The sequence below is a fragment of the Silene latifolia genome, chromosome 10 (genome assembly GCF_048544455.1).
Source record: "Silene latifolia isolate original U9 population chromosome 10, ASM4854445v1, whole genome shotgun sequence".
Classification (NCBI taxonomy): Eukaryota; Viridiplantae; Streptophyta; class Magnoliopsida; order Caryophyllales; family Caryophyllaceae; genus Silene; species Silene latifolia.
In genome coordinates this window covers 69,127,510-69,145,465 of record NC_133535.1, presented here as the reverse complement: position 1 = coordinate 69,145,465, position 17,956 = coordinate 69,127,510, and the positions used below count along the sequence as shown (strand labels likewise).

Below are 17,956 nucleotides of genomic sequence, written 5' to 3'. Positions count from 1 at the left end.
CATAAAGTTGAAATTAAGCAGTCCGTCCGTCATCATGTCTAGAGCCAGCGCAAGTTCGTCCAGCACCCAGGGGGTATCCTCTCAATCTTCTGGGGGAAGATCTCTTCCAGCAAGCGCAGGATCACTCACCACATCGTCAGCAGCCAGCCAGATGGCCTCGGTCAGCGCATCCCCGAAAGCCATGCCACCACCTTTCAAGCCACCCCAAGCGCCTAAGGCGTCAGCAGCACCCGGTGTTACGAGATCCAGCAGGGAAAGCAGTCCCAGCAGGACCCAGATCCAGGCGACTGCATCCGGGGGAATCCATCAGGAGACTGCATCAGGAGGAGTCCCAAAGAAGTCAGGAGCCTCATCACCAGACCCGATGCGAGTGGTATTGGAAGGAATGGATACCCTGCACCGAGCCATCGAAAGCCTGAGGAAGGACAACCAAGACCTCAGGAGCCAGATCGCAATAGTGACCAGGTCCGGGACCTCGCCAGCTGCGCTGCCTCCACCTTCTGAGGCCCCAGTTTCAGTCACCAGCGCGGGCCCCAGGCAGATCCCATCAGAGCTGATCACTAGACTGGATCTTGAAGGAGTACCACCCAGAGGAGCCATCGAGCCCAGTGGATTAGGATTCCTGTCTTTTGATCGACCATTCAGCTTGCAGCCAACCCAGGTAGTGCTCTGTCTAATAGTCAGCCGGGAACTAACTCGCAACTTTTTGCAGAAACACCCCTCCAGCAGGTGGCAGGATGGAATCCAGGACCCAGCATCGGCATGAGGAACCCATCAAGCGGACATTTCTCAGGAGGAACCTGGATGGGAGGAACCTCTCCTCAACAGGCACCAGAGTGGCAACCAGGAACCATCATCCACGCAACACCTTTGGCAAGTCAGCCAGGCAGTCAATTCCCAGGAGGAGCCTGGTTGGGAGGTACATCTGTTGGCTCTTTTCCGCCTGTCTCTAACCCTCTTGCAGGAACAGGCAGCTTGCTGGAACAGCAATACCAGGAGTTGAGGGACCTGATGTACAGGATTCCTGGTGTAGCGCGACCCCTGGAGAAGGTAACACGAGATAGCTACGCAGATTCCCCTTTCGTGGATGACATAGCCCTTGTCGGTGTCCCAAAAGGATGCGTGCCGCCAGCCATGACGCTTTACGACGGAACCACGGATCCTCTTGACCATATCAACCACTATAAGCAAAAGATGATGGTGATCACCGCGACAGGCTCCTTGAAAGAAGCCTGTATGTGTAAAGGGTTTGGATCCACCCTGTCCGGAGCTTGACCTTGCAATGGTTCGTCACCGCCGAACGTAGACAGTATAACACCGCTTTCGCCGACTTAGTCAATGCTTTCCACCAGCGGTTTGCCAGCAGCCAGGCGGACAGAAAAACAAAACGACACATGCACGGATAGTGCAAGGACCTGAGGAGGCCACCAGAGATTTCCTGAACAGGTTCAACAAAGAAAAGGTGGCAATTCCCCGGTGCGACATAGCCACAGCCATAGAAGCTTTTCGCCAAGGGCTCCGCCAGGATTCAGACTTGTATAAAGACGACCAAATACCCATGCACTACCTTCGAGGAGGTGCGAGACAAAGGCAATTGCGCAGTCATGCGGGTGGAAGAAGACTCGGGGCCCGGGAGAGCGACTTATGGCACAGATCCTATCTCCGAAAGGCACTGTGGAGAAGCGAGAATGAAAGAGCCAAACCCTACAAAGCAAACACCGTGAACAAAGTATCGGAGGGCCCAGGAGGAAAGAACAACTCAGAGCCACCTCCGAAAGTAAGTGAGTATAAATTCTCGACCAATCTTGCAGGAGTACTCAAGGCCCTAAAGGAGATCCGGGGAGTCAGATGGCCCAGGAAGCGGACTGACGAGCGTCCTAACGATAAGAGAGACTCCAGTAAAAGGTGCGAGTATCATGATGACATCGGCCATGACACCGACGAATGCTACACCTTGAGAAAGGAAGTCAAATTCCAGTACGATCGAGGAAACCTGGACCACCTATTGCCATGAGGCTCCACCAAAGTTCATTCCACTAACCAGGTTCTGCCTACTCCTCCACCTGTGTGCACTAGAATTGTGAACGTTATTACAGGAGGCTTGGAGTTGTGCGGCCTAACTTATTCAGCAGCCAAAAGACACGCCACACGAACCAAAGGAGATAAGCCAGAGTCTTCCTGCAGAGTCAGCCGCCAGGACCTCCCTGCAGTCACCTTTGATGAAACAGACGCACAAAATGCCCCGGAACAACACCACGACGCTCTGATCATCACCCTCCCCATAGGAAACTGTGAGGTACGGAAGATCCTGGTGGACACAGGAAGCTCCGTCAACCTGATTATGCTGGAAACACTGAAGGTCATGGGGTTCAGCGAGAAGGACTTAACGACGAAAGAGGTACCTCTAGTCGGTTTTAGTGGCGAAACGAAGCACTCTCTGGGAGAAATCGTCATCCCAACCTATGCCAAAGGAGTCAACAAGCAGGTAAGATACTTGGTTATCGATGGGCCCTCTACTTACAATGTGAATCTTGGCAGGCCCTGGATCCACGAAATGAAGGCGGTATCTTCAACTTACCACCAATGCCTGAAATTCCCAACGCCTTGGGGAGTGCAAGAGATACGTGGGGATCAGGAGGAAGCTAAGAATTGCTACAAGATAGCCCTAAAACCAACAGCCAGACCGCCAGCATAGCAATTACAGAGCCAGAGCATCCAGGAAGAATACGTCGAGCCACCTCAGGTAGAGCTAGACGAGATCACTGGATGAGAGCAAAAAAAAACGAACCATACTCATCGGGTCGAATGCACAGGTAAAGTCCGTCAGGAACTTGTTCAATTATTGAGAGCTAACATGGATTGCTTTGCTTGGTCCCACAATGACATGGTAGGTATAGATCCAAGTATCATAACACACAAGCTGAGTGTGGACCCAAGCTATAAGCCTATCCAGCAGAAGAGGAGGAAGATTGCTTCAGAGAGGAACCAGGTCATAAACCAGGAGGTAGACAACCTGCTCGCTGCTTGAAAAATCAGGGAAGTAAAGTACCCGGAATGGCTGTCTAATGTGGTGGTAGTCCCGAAAAAGAATGACAAAAAAGAGGTAAGAAGCTTTAAAATGCGAGCTTCCAGATTTGTGCTGATTGATGGTGTCTTGTTCAGGAAATCCCTCGCAGGACCCTACCTGAGGTGCCTGGATAAGGATGAAGCCCAGGCTGTTCTACATGCTATCCATAGTGGTGAATGTGGAAACCATACAGGGGGCAGGAGCCTGTCCAACAAGGCCCTCAGGCAGGGGTACTTCTGGCCCACGATGCGCAAGGATGCTATGGAATACGCGAAAAAATGCGATGCCTGTCAAAGGCATGCGCCAGTCAGCCACCAGCCTGCAGAACCTCTGCATCCAGTTATCTCTCCCTGGCCTTTTATGAAATGGGGAATGGACATAGTGGGACCGCTGCCCAAGGCACCAGGAAACAAGGTCTACATGCTTGCCATAACGGACTACTTCTCCAAATGGATAGAGGCAGAATCATTCTCCCAAGTTACCGAGGCCCAGGTGATATCTTTTATTAAACGCAACATCATCTGTAGGTTTTGTATTCCATCTGAAATAATATGCGATAATGGGTCTCAGTTTATTGGCAATAAGACAGAAGCATTTTGTGCTAGTTGGAACATTTCATTGCAGAAGTCTACTCCCAGGAACCCTCAGTCCAATGGCCAGGCGGAGTCCAGCAATAAAATCATAGTGGAGAACTTGAGAAAGAACCTGGAATAAATTGGGGGTAAATGGGCAGAGGAGCTACCACTAGTCCTGTGGGCTGACAGGACCACCCCTAAAGTAGCAACAGGGCAAACTCCCTTCAGCCTGGTGTTCGGGGCTGAAGCAGTTATCCCTTCAGAGGTTAGGGTTCCTACCCACAGATACGGGTGCACGAGAGGAGCGGAACCGGTGGAAATGGCAAGCGGTTTAGACACGGTGGATGAGTTGAGAACCGGCGCCCGGATCGGGATGGCCTCATACAGGCGAGACGGTGGCGGGAGCTACAACAAAAATGTAAAGGTCGGGGACCGCATAGGAGACTTGGTCCTGAGGAATGTTTTCCAGAACACTAAAAACCAGAGAGCAGGAAAATTTGCCTACAATTGGGAAGGACCGTACCAGGTGGAAAGTATCGTCGGAAATGGAGCCTACAGGCTCATGACAATGGAAGGGCAAATGGTCCCTAGATCGTGGAATATCATCCACCTAAAGAAGTATTACATCTAAAGCGACCAGAGCAGTCAGCAACCAGACATGCAATACGACCCCACCAGGTTCCAGGTTTTGCAAAAGTGTCCTTTTCCTTTCTAAGAGCCTCAATTTTTCAAATAGAACTTTAAAAATCCTTTTCCGAGCTTCCAAATAAAACTTTTGACTTCAAGTTATCAGATTATAATTAAAATTTCAGTATGCTTTAAACAAATTACCTTAAAATCTAAGTTTTATCAACAGTACGCTTTGGGCTTATTTCAAAATTTGCATGCTCTAGAAGATAGGAGCCTGCGAAAGCTAATCTGGCGGAGTTTCTATGTCCCTACACAGAGAAGCATGGACTTATGACTAAGTACCCACAGATCGGATGAACTAGGCTCCTGCAGTACTCAGCGTCCGTGCAAGCGAGGTTCCTCTGAACAAAGGGGCAAGTAGATCCCAGAGCCTCCAATCAACGTAAGCCGGCAACAGTACAACGAAAAAGGTGCACACACGACAAAATAAAGGTACGCCAGAAAACGGCAGAATATTAATTAAAGCGCCTGAAACGGCAAAATATCAAAGTACTCTTCGCTCCCATGAGCAAAGCCAAAACATACCGAAAATTATCCAAAAACTAATAAAGTTTTATGCCACACAGGACCCAGAAAATAAATACTGAAAATAGAAAGGAAGCTGGTTCAGGAGCCTCGTCAGTCCAGCACAACACGCTCCACCTCTGCAGCAGGAGCTGGAACATTTCCAGGAGCAGGCTGAACAACAGAGTTGCCCTCTGGAACCAGGTTGTCAGCTGTGTGGGTTCCTCCCTGAACCTCTTCCTCCTCGGCAGCAGAGAAGCCGTCGTCCTCCTCCAAGGCGTCAATCTCAAAATCCGACAATATTCCCAAATCAACCTTCTCGGGAAAAGAGTCAGCAAACAGCCTTTCTTCCTCTTCCAGATCCCAAGACAGGTGCTTCCCCTCTTGAAACTCCCTGATGCAAGCAATCTTCATCTCCCAGGAAGAGCAAGCGGCAGCATCAGTCAGGGCCTTGGATAGATTGGCTTTCTTCTCTTTCAAGACCTTGTTCTCAGCAGTCAGAGAGTTGTTAACCTCCAGCACTTGAGCAAGCCGCTCCTCAGACTCCTTCAGGCTGATGTGCACTGAGTCAGCCTCCCCTCGAAGACCAGCCTTTTCCTTTCTCTCCTCATCCAGCTGATCAAGAAGCTCCCTTTTTTCCGTCTGCAGGAGGCTTACGTCATCTTCCAGCTTAGTAAGTTTCTCCCTAATAAGGAGAGATATCTGCAGCGACTGGCAGAAAGAAGGAAAATCCTCAATACGAAATTAAAAAAAAAAAAAAAAAAAAAAAAAAAAAAAGGAAAAAAGATCTACCTCAAAGGCATGCTCAGCTTCCAAATCCGCCATCTCTTTTAGGGGCCTCTTCTCCAGCGACGAACGAGGACCAGGAAGCAACAAGCGTTCCAAGTAAGGCCAGTGACCAAAGGCCCTGGACCTGCCAAACCCTTCTGGGAGCTTCAAAGTCATTTCGGGGAGGGGAGCATTAGGGCCCTTGGGAGTGGAAACTTCCCTATCCTCAGGAGGCAGCGATGCAAGAGGAGTAATTTCAACAGGCACCGAGTCAGAAGAAGTAGCAGGCTTTTTCGAGCAAGCAGCCTCGGCATCCAAAGAGGACTCGTTCTTTCTTTTAGAGCCAGGCTTGGGGGCACCTCCAGTGGCCCTCTTCCTCCTCTGAGCCAATATCATTTGCAAAGTAGCCTTGGGCCTAGCAGAATCTAGGAACCAGAAATTTTCAGAAACCAGAAAATCAGAAAGCTGAAATGAAAAGCGAGAAATAAAGGAAGGGAAGAGGGTCATACCAGACGACATTTCTTCTTCCTCCTCTTCCACAGCAGGGGTCGGTGCACCAGGAGAAAAACCAAGCAGGCGGTTAAAGGAACGTTTTTCAGGAGACAGACCAAAGAGCTTCGTCAAGGAAGCTACTTCGTCCGACGAAGGAACCAGACGATTCAAACCTGCACAAAAAAGCAAGTAAGGAAAGTAAGAAATCAAAGAACAAAGGAACAAGCAGTGGAAGGTACCAAGTACCTGTGGTAGGTCTCCACTCGGAGAACAAATAATCAACTGGAGGAGGGAGAGAACTAATTTCCACGAAAATGAAACGGCGGAACCAGTCAGCGTCGTTGGGTTTTGGAGGAAAGATTATACAATGCTCCTCACTTTCCCTAACGCGCAAAGTCACTTGTCCGTGTCCCAAAGATCTCACGGTGAAAAGATGACCCAAATCCCCGAGATCAATCGCGGAATCATACAAATCATTCATAATACAAAGAGGAATCAAAGTACGCCAAGCATAAGGAGCAACTTGGCACACGGCGAGGTTGTTAAAACGAAGGAAATCTTGAATTAATTTTGGAAAAGGAAATCTTAAGCCTAGAAAAAAGGGGTAAAAGTAAAAGCAAGTCCAACTCGGCCTACGAAAATCGGCCCTCTGACCCGGAAGAGGGACATGCACCACGACATCATCAGAGAACCCAAACAATTCCTTGATCATGGCAATGTCGGCCGGATCGAATTCGGAATCGCAGGAATGAGTAGGAGTGAGAATAGAGGTAGAAGGAAACAAGTCATTAGGATTAAAATTCGGGACAGAAGAGCTAGACGACCGAGTATTTTTCCGGGCCATCGTAAAAAGAAAAGAAAGGAAGACAGAAGGTACATAGCAAAGGGGCGTGTCTTGAGGATGAAGATGAAAGAGAGATTTTTGGGAGATGGAAAGTAAAGGTGAAGTAAAGAGGGGAGAGGTATTAAAGGAGTTTATGGGAAATAGGAAAGCAAGTGGGTGGTTGGAGAATAATGGGATGCGGCAGTTGAAGTGTCCAGGGAACTGAAAAGTCCAGTCTTGTCACGTCAATAAACTTCTGACGGCTTAGGAAACTGAAATTCCCGCTCAAGCGTACTTGCCCAAGAATTTGGGGGCAATAATTGTTGGGGATAAAATTTACAATTTTATCAATTGACACGTGGCATGGATTAACTGGGCAGAATCATGGCGCAAGGATCGCTGACGTGGCGACAGGAGGACCACCAGATTATTTTGAAGAAGCACACACAAATTATATGCGTAAAATATGGCAGGAGAAGGAGTCAAAGTAACTGTTCCCTACTTTTCAGGTAACGACTCCTGGATCCTAGGAGCCTGACCCGGAGGAGCCTGCTGCAGCCAAAACCCTAGAAGGATAACTATAAAAGGGAGGAGCATACGTTTGAGGAGAGATCATTCTCTGGCCAATTATTAGAAAGAAACACCATTGTATTTCCTTACTTGCTACGAAAATCTTGAAAGTCATAGTGAAAATACTTGGCGGGATTCCGACTCCCCCCGCGGTTGTTCCCACAACGGGTTTTCCGCGTCACCAAAATTCTTGCGTGTCATACTTTTCATTTCGTTATTTTTTACCTTTGCTCATCGCTTTCTTTACTTGTTCGAAGTCACAAACGATCACTTTGACCCCCACAGATTAATATCTAACTGGTAAATTTTTACCCAAAACAATGGGTATCTGAAAGAAACCGGAGTAGCCATCTAGGTAACAGAAATAACTATGACATGCTAGTCTCTCTAACATCTGATCAATATAAGGAAGTGGGAAGTGGTCTTTCTTAGTAGCTATGTTCAACTTCCTATAATCAATACACATCCTCCAACCTGTAACAAGTCTAGTAGCAATTAATTAATTCTTATCATTCTTTACTACTGTAGTACCTCCCTTCTGAGGTACAACTTGGACAGGACTGACCCATTTAGAATCAGATATAGAGAAAATAATGCCAGCATCAAGTAATTTATGTACCTCCTTCCTTACCACCTCCTGCATTGGAGGATTTAGTTGTCTCTGACCCTGTGCACTAGGCTTGTGGCCTTCTTCCAAGTGAATACGATGCACACAAAAATCAGGACTAATACCTTGTAAATCATCAATGCTGTACCCAATGGCCTTTTTATGAGTTTTCAAAACAGTCAACAAAGCAGAAAGTTGGCCTTCAGTTAGGCTAGCATTGACAATTACTGGGTTCATTTCACAATCATCCAAAAATTCATATTTAAGATGAGAGGGAAGGGGTTTAAGTTCAGGTTTCTTTACCTCAGTAGCCTTAGATGGGCTACCTAAGTTGTATACCTTTTGATTTGGGCATTCCTCTCTAGTAAGTAACTTCTCAATCTCATCTACTTCTTGACTCCATGAACCCGTCTCAGCAGCTGAATTAGAAACAAGGGCAATCTCTAGAGGATCCATGTTTAAACACATAGCAAGACACTCGTCAATAGTAAAATCAACAATATCAATCTATGACAAGTTTCTTCTATCATGGGATGTTTTAAAGCTTTTTCTAAGTTAAAAATAATAGTATCATCCCCCACAGCTAAAGTCAGTCTCCACCTCCTAACATCTATAACCGTCCCCGCTGTGTGAAGGAATGGTCTACCCAAGATGATATGAATTTGGTTGTCCTCAGCCATATCTAAGACAACAAAATCAACGGGAATGAGGAATTTCCCAACTCGAACGGGAACATCCTCCAACACACCCAATGGGTGCTTAATAGAACGATCAGCCATCTGCAAAGTCATATTAGTAACAGTCATTTGACCCATATTTAATTTCTTACAAATAGAATAAGGCATGACACTAACGCTAGCTCCTAAATCACAAAGAGCTTTACTAATAGCAAGATGACCGATATCACAAGGAATAGAAAAACTCCCTGGATCCTTAAGCTTAGGGGGTGAATTAGCTTGCAACACGGCGCTGCACTTTTAAGTAAAAGCAACGATCTCCACCTCATCAAAGGACCTATTCCTTGTCAATATCTCTTTCATAGACTTCGTATAAGCCGACACTTGAGTGATAAACTCAATAAAAGAAACACTTATCTGTAAGTTCTTCACTACCTCCATAAACCTTCCAAACTGCTTGTCCAGCTTAGACTTTTGTTGACGATGCAGAAAAGGCAGTGCAATAGTAATCGGCTTGACTTTCTTTACTTTAGAATCAATTTTTGAAACACCGTCATCGACCAGAGAGGTTCCTCGATTGAGCCTTGATGTCACTTGATCGAGTTCTGAAGTTCCTCGATCGAGCCTGATGCTACTTGATCGAGGAACCTTGGCAGATCCGTCTTTTGATTTTTCTCGCTTTTATTCTCATCTCGTCTTTCAGTTTCATCAACTTCTTTTTCATCGTCACTTAGTTTCAAATTACCCAATCCCTTAGGATGCATATAGGGTACCTAATCTTCATTAGTGGGCAATTCTTCTTCATTACTTGGCAATTCCGGATTTTTATATGTGGTACCGCTCCTCAATTGAATGACATTAGCTTGCTTACCTTGAGGAGGAAGATTTCTGGGCTGTTTTGAAGAATTATGAACCGTCATCTGAGCCACTTGGGTATCCAACATCTTATTATAGGCAATCAGCTCAGAAATTTGAGCCGTCTTCTTTTGTTGCATTGACAAAGTTTGTTGCAAGAGATTTCTCAACTCTGCCATCTCATTATTTGGAGATTGTTGAGGAGGTTATTGATATTGATTATTAAACTGCTGACCTCCCTGATTTTGCCTTTGATATCCTCTTTGTGGTTGCTTACCACGGTTCTGAGGAATTGTATAAGAATTTTTCTGTGGTTATTGAGGCTGTGGATTTTCTACATTCTGACTAGACCATTAAAGAAAAGGATGCTCCTTCGTTTTTTCATTGTAAAAATTAGAGAAAGGTATACCTTGCGTGAAAGATTTATAGGCATTAACCTGCTCTAATGTGCTCAAACACTCAGGTGCATTATGACCATCCATACCACATCTATCACAAGACTCCTCCTGTTGACTCATAGCATGAACTACCTCTTTATTACCCAAAGATTGGGTAGTCTTCATCTCAATAATTTGGGCAGAAATAGCCTCTAACTGTGCCGCAAGATTGCTATCTCCACCATTCCCATGCGTACTTCCCCTAGGATTTCCATACTTAGCAGTATGGGTAGCAATCTGATCAATTAACTTCCACGCGGTATCATCATTAGTGTTGTCCTGAAACCTCCTATTAGCTGAAGAATCTAGCAAAGGACGATGATCATCATATAACCCGTTGCAAAACTGGTTGCAAAGAAACCACTTTTGAAAGCCATGATGGGGAACTGAACGAACCAAACGTTTGAAGCGAACTCATGCTTCATTCAAATCTTCAGTAGCTGTTTGTTTGAAGCTAGTAATCTAATTTCTCAATGCATTGGTCTTCTGTGGTGGGAAGTACCTCTAGTAGAAAGTAAGAGCTAGAGTATTCCAGTCAGTAACTCCTTGATCCTCCATATCCAAATCTTGCAACCACTCCGCATCACCATCGTTTAGAGAAAAAGGAAAGGGCAACTGCTTTACCTGATCTTGTGTCACCCTAGTAGTTAAGGGGATGGAACAACAATAAGTAATGAATTTCTCCATATGTTTTGCAGGGTCTTTAGTAGCTGCACCTCCAAATAAATTTCGTTCCACCAAATTAATATAAGACAGACGAATCTCAAAAGTTCCATTGTCTGAGGTAGGGAGCTTGAATCCTTTTGGGATGGAAGCCAAAGTAGGCTCGGTATAACTTGCTAAAGTAGGCATGGTGGTAATCTCAAGAACTGGAATTTCAAGGTCAGAAGTAGTGTCCTCTGCAAAGAACTGATTTTCTGAAGTAGTAGCATACTCCGTCTCAACGTCAAGTATACTCAAGTCTTCTACTTCATCCACTTCCTTCTGAAACTTTTGTCTAGAGCGAAAAGTCTTCTCTTGCTTTGGATCTATTTGAAGAATCTCGTACCTAGTTGACCTGGGCATATACGAAATTAACAAGAAAAGTGTGAGAACGGTCTCAAGGAACTAGGTTCCCTAAGACAAAAAGACAAAATAAACAAAAACAAACAAGAAAATTGGTGAAACGGCGCCAAATTTGATAAGGATAAAGTCGTTTCACCTAAATCAAAGTAATCCTATCTCAGTACTAACAAAACAGCTATTGGCAAGAAAGGTATCGAATCCACAGGGAGGCGGTAATATTCAGTTTGTTAATATTTAAAGTGTCTTAAAGTAACAATTTCTTAGGGGTTTTGTTTGTTTGTTTTCTAACAACTATTAGCAAGTGAAAATAAAAGATGTGTAACAATAATATTAAAGGGTCTAGGATTTTGGTTCACTAGGTCAATTATATAGGGTGTATCTTAGGTCAATCAAACTATCTAAGGTCACAAGATTGATTAATTCTATTATGCCCTTTAGATTAAATTTTACATGCAATCGCTATAATTAAAAACAACCTATCTGATTATCGTAACCTATATTAATTCTTACCCTCTCGGTGAAAGTATTAATTCACTACACTAGTTATAGACTCAGGCCTTAAATCATATAACTAGAATAAGAACGATAATCAAACGATAGTTTTAACGATATTACTAACAATCAATTAATAATCCCCTTTCTAATCAACCTAGACCCCTTCATCCTAGATGAATGATTTAGCTATTCATAGTGAATTGATTAACAACAATAAAGATGGATGAAAACATAACTGAAGACATGAAATAACAATAATGAATTAAAAGCATAAAACTTGAACAATAAATTATAAATTATGAAGAACGATTAGTACCTTAATGATTAATGAGGAAAGATTAATTGGTCCAAAGTATGAAAGCTTAGAGTATTTCTTGCCGTACGAAATTAATAAAAAGCGTAAAAACATAAACCCTACGAGTTTAGAATATATATTAAAAATAAGACGTGTTTTAGGGAAATACGGAAATAAGTGAATCAACAAAATCCTCGATTGAGCCTCAACATACTCGATCGAGGAAGGTTACTCGATCGAGCCCTCATGTACTCGATTGAGGAACCAAGTGCTTCCAGTCCATTTTCGTCTTAACTTTTCTATTCGTCTTCAAATCTCCTCGTTTCTCGTGCCATGACCCGTGTATTCCACTGTGCCATAACCACAATTCTCATCTTCACTTGATTCACCTCGTAATGCGTCATTTCAGTATTAAAATATAAAGTAGCGGCAATATCGACATTTCACTATAAAAGGCATATAAATGATATAATAGGCACAGAAACGGCATCAAAACAACATGAAAGGAGTTATAAAGGTGTATATAAAAGTGATACATCAGAATTTGTTGAAAAGTTTGTAACTTTGTGAGTAAGGTTTGAAAGTTAGTCTTGGGTTAGTTGTTTTAAACTCTCACAAGTTAATCCTAGCTCTTTCATTTGGCTTTGTTCTTAATGATCCTATGTGTTATCCTTTGTGTGGTTTTCATTTGGGAAAATACATGAGTAGAATTATTTTCTTCTAGCTTAGGAAGGAAATTCTTACCATCTTATGAAAGTAGTATTAGGTAGTTATTGAAGAAAGAAAAGGGGTGTCTTTGTGGCTTAAGGAGTAGTGTTTGACCAAGTTGCACCAAGTTCTCCCTAATATTGAATTTTTGCAAGTGTTTGTTGATTTGTCTCTTAAAAAAGTTCACATCTTTAGTTTTGTTATGTTTGTTTCCAACCAAATGCTTTTTTCCATTTATGTTTCCTACAAGTTGAACATTGTGAATACCCATTGTTTGTGATTAGTTTACATTATTGAGTCTAAATTGTTATTAATGTCTTAATTAGTTAGAGGAGTCCTAATTACACTACAACAAAAACGCGGCATAAGGACGGCCATACTGACGGAAAAAACAAGCCGTCAGAAAACACGGGATACTGACGGATATCTGACGGAATTTCCGTCAGTACCGATTCCTGACGGAGATTCCGTCAACTATAATTGGCGCGTTGACTAAGTCAATGGCGCTAAAATACATCTGATGGAAACTCCGTCAGTCTTTTGCTTTTACTGACGGAATTTCCGTCAGATGACTCTCACACTCAGCAGTGCAGGACAGCTAATCAAAAATTGGTTCAACTGACGGAATTTCCGTCAGGATTTCAAATTACTGACGGAATTTCCGTCAAATGTACTAGATATTTTGAATATAGTGTGCATCACAACTATCACAATAATTGACCAACTGGCGGAATTTCCGTCAGGGCTCAGATTTTCAGATTTTCAAAAAACCCGCCAAATTTGCCACGTGTCAGGCCTGTGACGGAATTTCCGTCAGTAAATGGAAATACTGACGGAAATTCCGTCAGTGATGTGCTGGTATGAGACAACGGTTATTCCGTCAATTGTCCGTCAGTAATTACATTTTCTGACGGAATATTTTAGTGACGAAAAACGCTGACGCCAGATACCGACGGAAATTCCGTCAGTAAAAGTCATTTACTGACGGATCTAGCCTGTTACTGACGGATTTTTTCCGTTAGTTTGCCGCGTTTCTGTTGTAGTGTTAGTGATTGTTGGTCAATAGTTTACAATTCGAGTCTTTAGTTAAAGGTTGTTCCCTTGGGTTCGACCCTAACTTACCATATTACTACCTTATTGTTAGAAGTTAGTAGAGTTTAGTTAGGTTTATAAATTGTTAATTTGATAGTTAATTCTAGTAATAACGACAACCGGTATTTCTCTATCAATGTGGGTAGAGTATTTTATGTGGTACAAAATCATTTACTTATTTTTTGTGCAAAATAAAGGGGAAGAAATAAATGAATAGAAGGGAGTATTTAGAGAAAAAGGATTGTAAATCAGATGTATTACCTCACACTTTATGAGTTCTTGAGTTTTTGTGAATTTTTTTTGAGTTTTATATAGTTTATAAATTACATTTAATTTTATGACGTCAAAAATCAAATTTTTCTCAGCTTATATGTAATTTTTTTTGAGTTATAATGTAACATTTTTAGATTAATGTTTAGGGACATGAACTCAAAAACTTTATAATAAAACTCAAATGTTTTTAATTAAAACTCAAAAACCTTTTCTTAATGCTCAAAAACTATACCAAAAACTATACCATATAATGTAGTATATCATATGTATAATCACTTAATGGAAGGAGTATTCACACCAAATAAAGACGGAATCAGAAAAGGACCTACCTCGGACAGCACCTTAGCACTGATTAGAGACCCTTTCCAATCATCTATTTTAATCCAAACAAACCAATTGGATTACAGTACTGGCAGACCAGTTCAAGTCTATTCAATAAGTCTACTCTACAATAATACTCTCGTCATTATATTCTTAATTATCAGTTATCTTGTGCGACGGTTATATTTCGTTTATTTTTGTAAAATATGATCAATTTTTGGTTAATATTAATCAGTCGAAAAATAGGGTTATTTTTTAGACATAACAAATTGGCACTATTTAACTAATCATAACAATTAAGTATAAAGTGATAACTTTTTTATTAGTCCGTGAGACGGTCGCACATAAGAATTTGTGATTATTATATACTAAATCACGACAGATGTCCGTAGATTAGCATCACTAACTCATGAAAATAATAATATTAAGTAATGAGCTATGTTACGCTTAGGAATCTCTCCTTCACCAATCACCCCACATGTCCATAACTCCATTTCATCATTCAACTACCATATTTTACGCAAAGTATTCCTGCACAAAAACCCCACCCTTGAAATTATTGATATTAGTAATCCTCGTAAATAATTGGTTAATAGAAATTTGAAAGGGAAAATGAGAGAAGGAGAAATGGGATCAAAGGGAGGATCATCAGGGGGAAGTAGCAGAGGAAGAACAAGGGTTGGAAGATATGAGTTAGGTAGGACTATTGGTGAGGGTACTTTTGCAAAGGTCAAATTTGCTACTAATTTAGACACTTCTCATAATGTTGCTGTCAAAATTCTTGATAAGGATAATGTTCTTAAGCATAAAATGATTGCTCAGGTGACTATCATTTCTTACGCACTTTTTCCATTTCTTAGACGTATGCCTATTTTAGTTAAAGATAAACAAATTAATGACTCTGAGTTGTATGTTGTATGTTCGCATGTTCATTGTATTGGCTCTTTTGTTTAGACTTTTATCAAAGGATTTTGTTTTTCTCGGAGTTACTTTTGGTTCTTTTGTTTAGACTTTTATCAAAGGATTGTTTTTCTCGGAGTTGACTTTTGGTACTTTTACGTTAAAATTATTTTACCAAACTTCATTGCGTTTTTTGGGAGACGAATAAAAATATTCAATAATGTTAGAGAAGCATACCAACAAAAAGCTACGCTGATAGCTCAATGTAACAGGGTGCATGTTCAAATAAATATCGAACTCGGCTTCTGAAAATATACATATTTTGGTTTAAAATAGGGTGTCCAAGGGTTATATCCGTGTCCGAGTATCGAGTGTAGAATCCGGATATGCGAGAAAATTAGAAAAGTCGGTGTAACATAGGATAAAACCCACTTGGTATGCGAGAAAATTAGAAAAGTCGGAGTAACATAGGATACGATGAAACACAATAACTGGTTCTTATACCTCTTGATGCATTATGTGTTTTCCTCTCAAAGGGTTGTTAGTGTTCTACGATTATTTAATTTACATGTGCTTCAATACCGGCAGTACTACAAATGAGCACTTGGGCCACAGTTAATTCATGGCTAAAGTGCTAAATTTCCGTGGCTAAAGTGCTTTGTCACGGAAATACCTTCCGTGGCGCAAGTGGCCGTGGCAAACAGATAGCCATGGGAAAAACAAAAACGTGGCTAGAATTGAATTTTTAGCCACGGACTGTCCCATGGCCAATAACTCCCATGGCAAAACGTTAATTCTCATGGCCAACAAAATATACAAAATATAAAAGAATAAAATATAAAATATATTTTTTTTCCACCATGGAAATATTATCACATATGGAATTATGACAAACTTGATACTTGCCCTACTAGTTAACTCGATTCACTCGAATTCGTTATTTGTTTTAACTAATCATGCACTTATGCGCATTCGAGAGGCTTCCCAGAAGGTCACCCATTCCAAGATTACTTTCACTTGAGCACGCTTAACTTTGCAATTCTTATGATGGGCTACCAAAGTTGAAAGTTCACTTTATTGTTATAATTAGAACTTTGAATCCTTTTAAAATGATTCTTTTTTCTTTCAAAAACTATTTCTTTATTATTTAATTGAAAACTGGTATAGATCCCGTGCGAATGCGCGATTTTTTAAATAAGAATATTAAAGAAAATATGAAGTTTGCGACATAATTGTATTAATCGGTGGAAAAAGGAAAGTTCATTATAATCCAGTTGTAGATATAATACAGTATAATGAAAGTCCAATTACAGATATGATATAATAAAAGCCCAACTATAGATATGATATAAAGAAAGCCCAATTATAGCGAAATTCATTTAGGCGGAAAAATTTGGAGATTTCTTATTCTTTTAGTATAAGGGGGAAGTATTGCATGATTTACATATTTTTTCAGAAAAAAAAAAGACATTATTTTGGACAAAACACTGAAGTTTTGATATTGACCTCCCGACTAATGATTTTGAGGTCATTTTTTACCCGAGTCAGCAAAACTATTTTCTTCAGAAGTAAATTCATCATGTTTTCCTTTTTTTTTCTTTAATTTATTGACATTCTTATTTTAATTTCTATTTTACCCATATTTTGCTCTATTTTTTATGTAGATTCTATTGTATGACCGTCGTACATGCGATGAGAAAATTTTGACCATTTTTTGATAAATAGTGAGCACTTTTCATTAAAAAAAACGATCATTATTTTTCAAAGTCGACACTATTAGTCAAAAAGTGGTCACTTTTCGACAAAAAATAAATACGGAAAATGCCGTTATACAACTAAATTTCTTAATTTTCTAAAGTGATTTCTCTTTGTTATTCTTGATCGTTTCTTTCCTCAAATTTTCACATTATTTACCCAAGTGCCTTTAAATTATTACAATCTCTATTTTATTTTCTCCCTTGATGCGCTCATTTTCAATAAAAAAAATTTGTTATCTATACTAATATATTTTTTTTATTGATTTATTGGAGATTATTTTCTTAATTTCATTTTGTAGCGTAATTATTTTTTAAATCATGTTTTAATCTAATTGTCTTTTCTTTTTTAATCCTAAAACATTACCCCAAATTTATTTTTACCAAGTAATTTTATCTCAAATTCAATTTTTTCTATAAATATTTATCTCAAATTGAATTTTTTTCTATAAATATCTTAAAAAATAAGTTATAAATCAATTTTTGAATGAGTCAGTTTGACATTACAATAGTTTTAGATTTCTCAATGATAGGTGATAAGCAACTTACATACTTAATATGATACACTATGTTTTTAAATGTGATATAGTTAAGAATATATTATTCAAGATTATAAAGTTTTAACAAAAAAAAAAACAATTTAAGAGAAATTAACGACATTAATAAACAGAATTAAATATTCCAATACGTTTCTTAAATTTGCGATGTTATGAAAAAAACCATGAAACAAATATTTTATTTTTAAAAAATCAAATTTTATACGATAAAATTTTCTTACTTATGTATAATTTTACAAAAGTTATAAATAACTAAATAAAATAATAATTAATATTTATTAAATTAATCTAAATATTTTTCAAAATTTTATATTTAGATTTATTTTGATATTATCTATATTATTAAATTACATTTACCTTTTGCATTTTTTAAAAATCAATTTTTATGTTTTCCTTAACATAAACATATCTAGATTCAAGTTTAGAGAGAT

The 17,956-nt window shown here is 40.4% G+C and overlaps 2 protein-coding genes and 1 non-coding gene across 3 annotated transcripts in view; 2 read left to right on the top strand and 1 right to left on the bottom strand.

The window, feature by feature from the left end:
• Positions 1-4,950: 4,950 nt before the first annotated feature.
• Positions 4,951-6,739, bottom strand: LOC141607740 (uncharacterized). The gene is made up of 3 exons (XM_074427090.1): positions 6,114-6,739; positions 5,629-6,029; positions 4,951-5,547 (listed from the first exon to the last, which is right to left on the bottom strand). Exons 1-3 carry the CDS (start codon positions 6,121-6,123, stop codon positions 4,951-4,953), a joined length of 1,008 nt encoding a protein of 335 aa, XP_074283191.1. The 5' UTR covers positions 6,124-6,739.
• Positions 6,740-10,435: 3,696 nt separating this feature from the next.
• On the top strand, positions 10,436-10,542 carry LOC141609623 (small nucleolar RNA R71). Its single transcript, XR_012527547.1, has one exon. It is a non-coding gene; the product is annotated as a small nucleolar RNA R71 (small nucleolar RNA).
• Positions 10,543-14,738: 4,196 nt separating this feature from the next.
• Positions 14,739-17,956, top strand: part of LOC141609022 (CBL-interacting protein kinase 23-like) — a 57,805-nt gene continuing 54,587 nt past the window's right edge. The window contains exon 1 of the mRNA XM_074428289.1: positions 14,739-15,136. Within this exon, the coding sequence (XP_074284390.1) occupies positions 14,927-15,136 (210 nt within the window). The 5' untranslated portion in view covers positions 14,739-14,926. The remainder of the gene's footprint in view (positions 15,137-17,956) is intronic.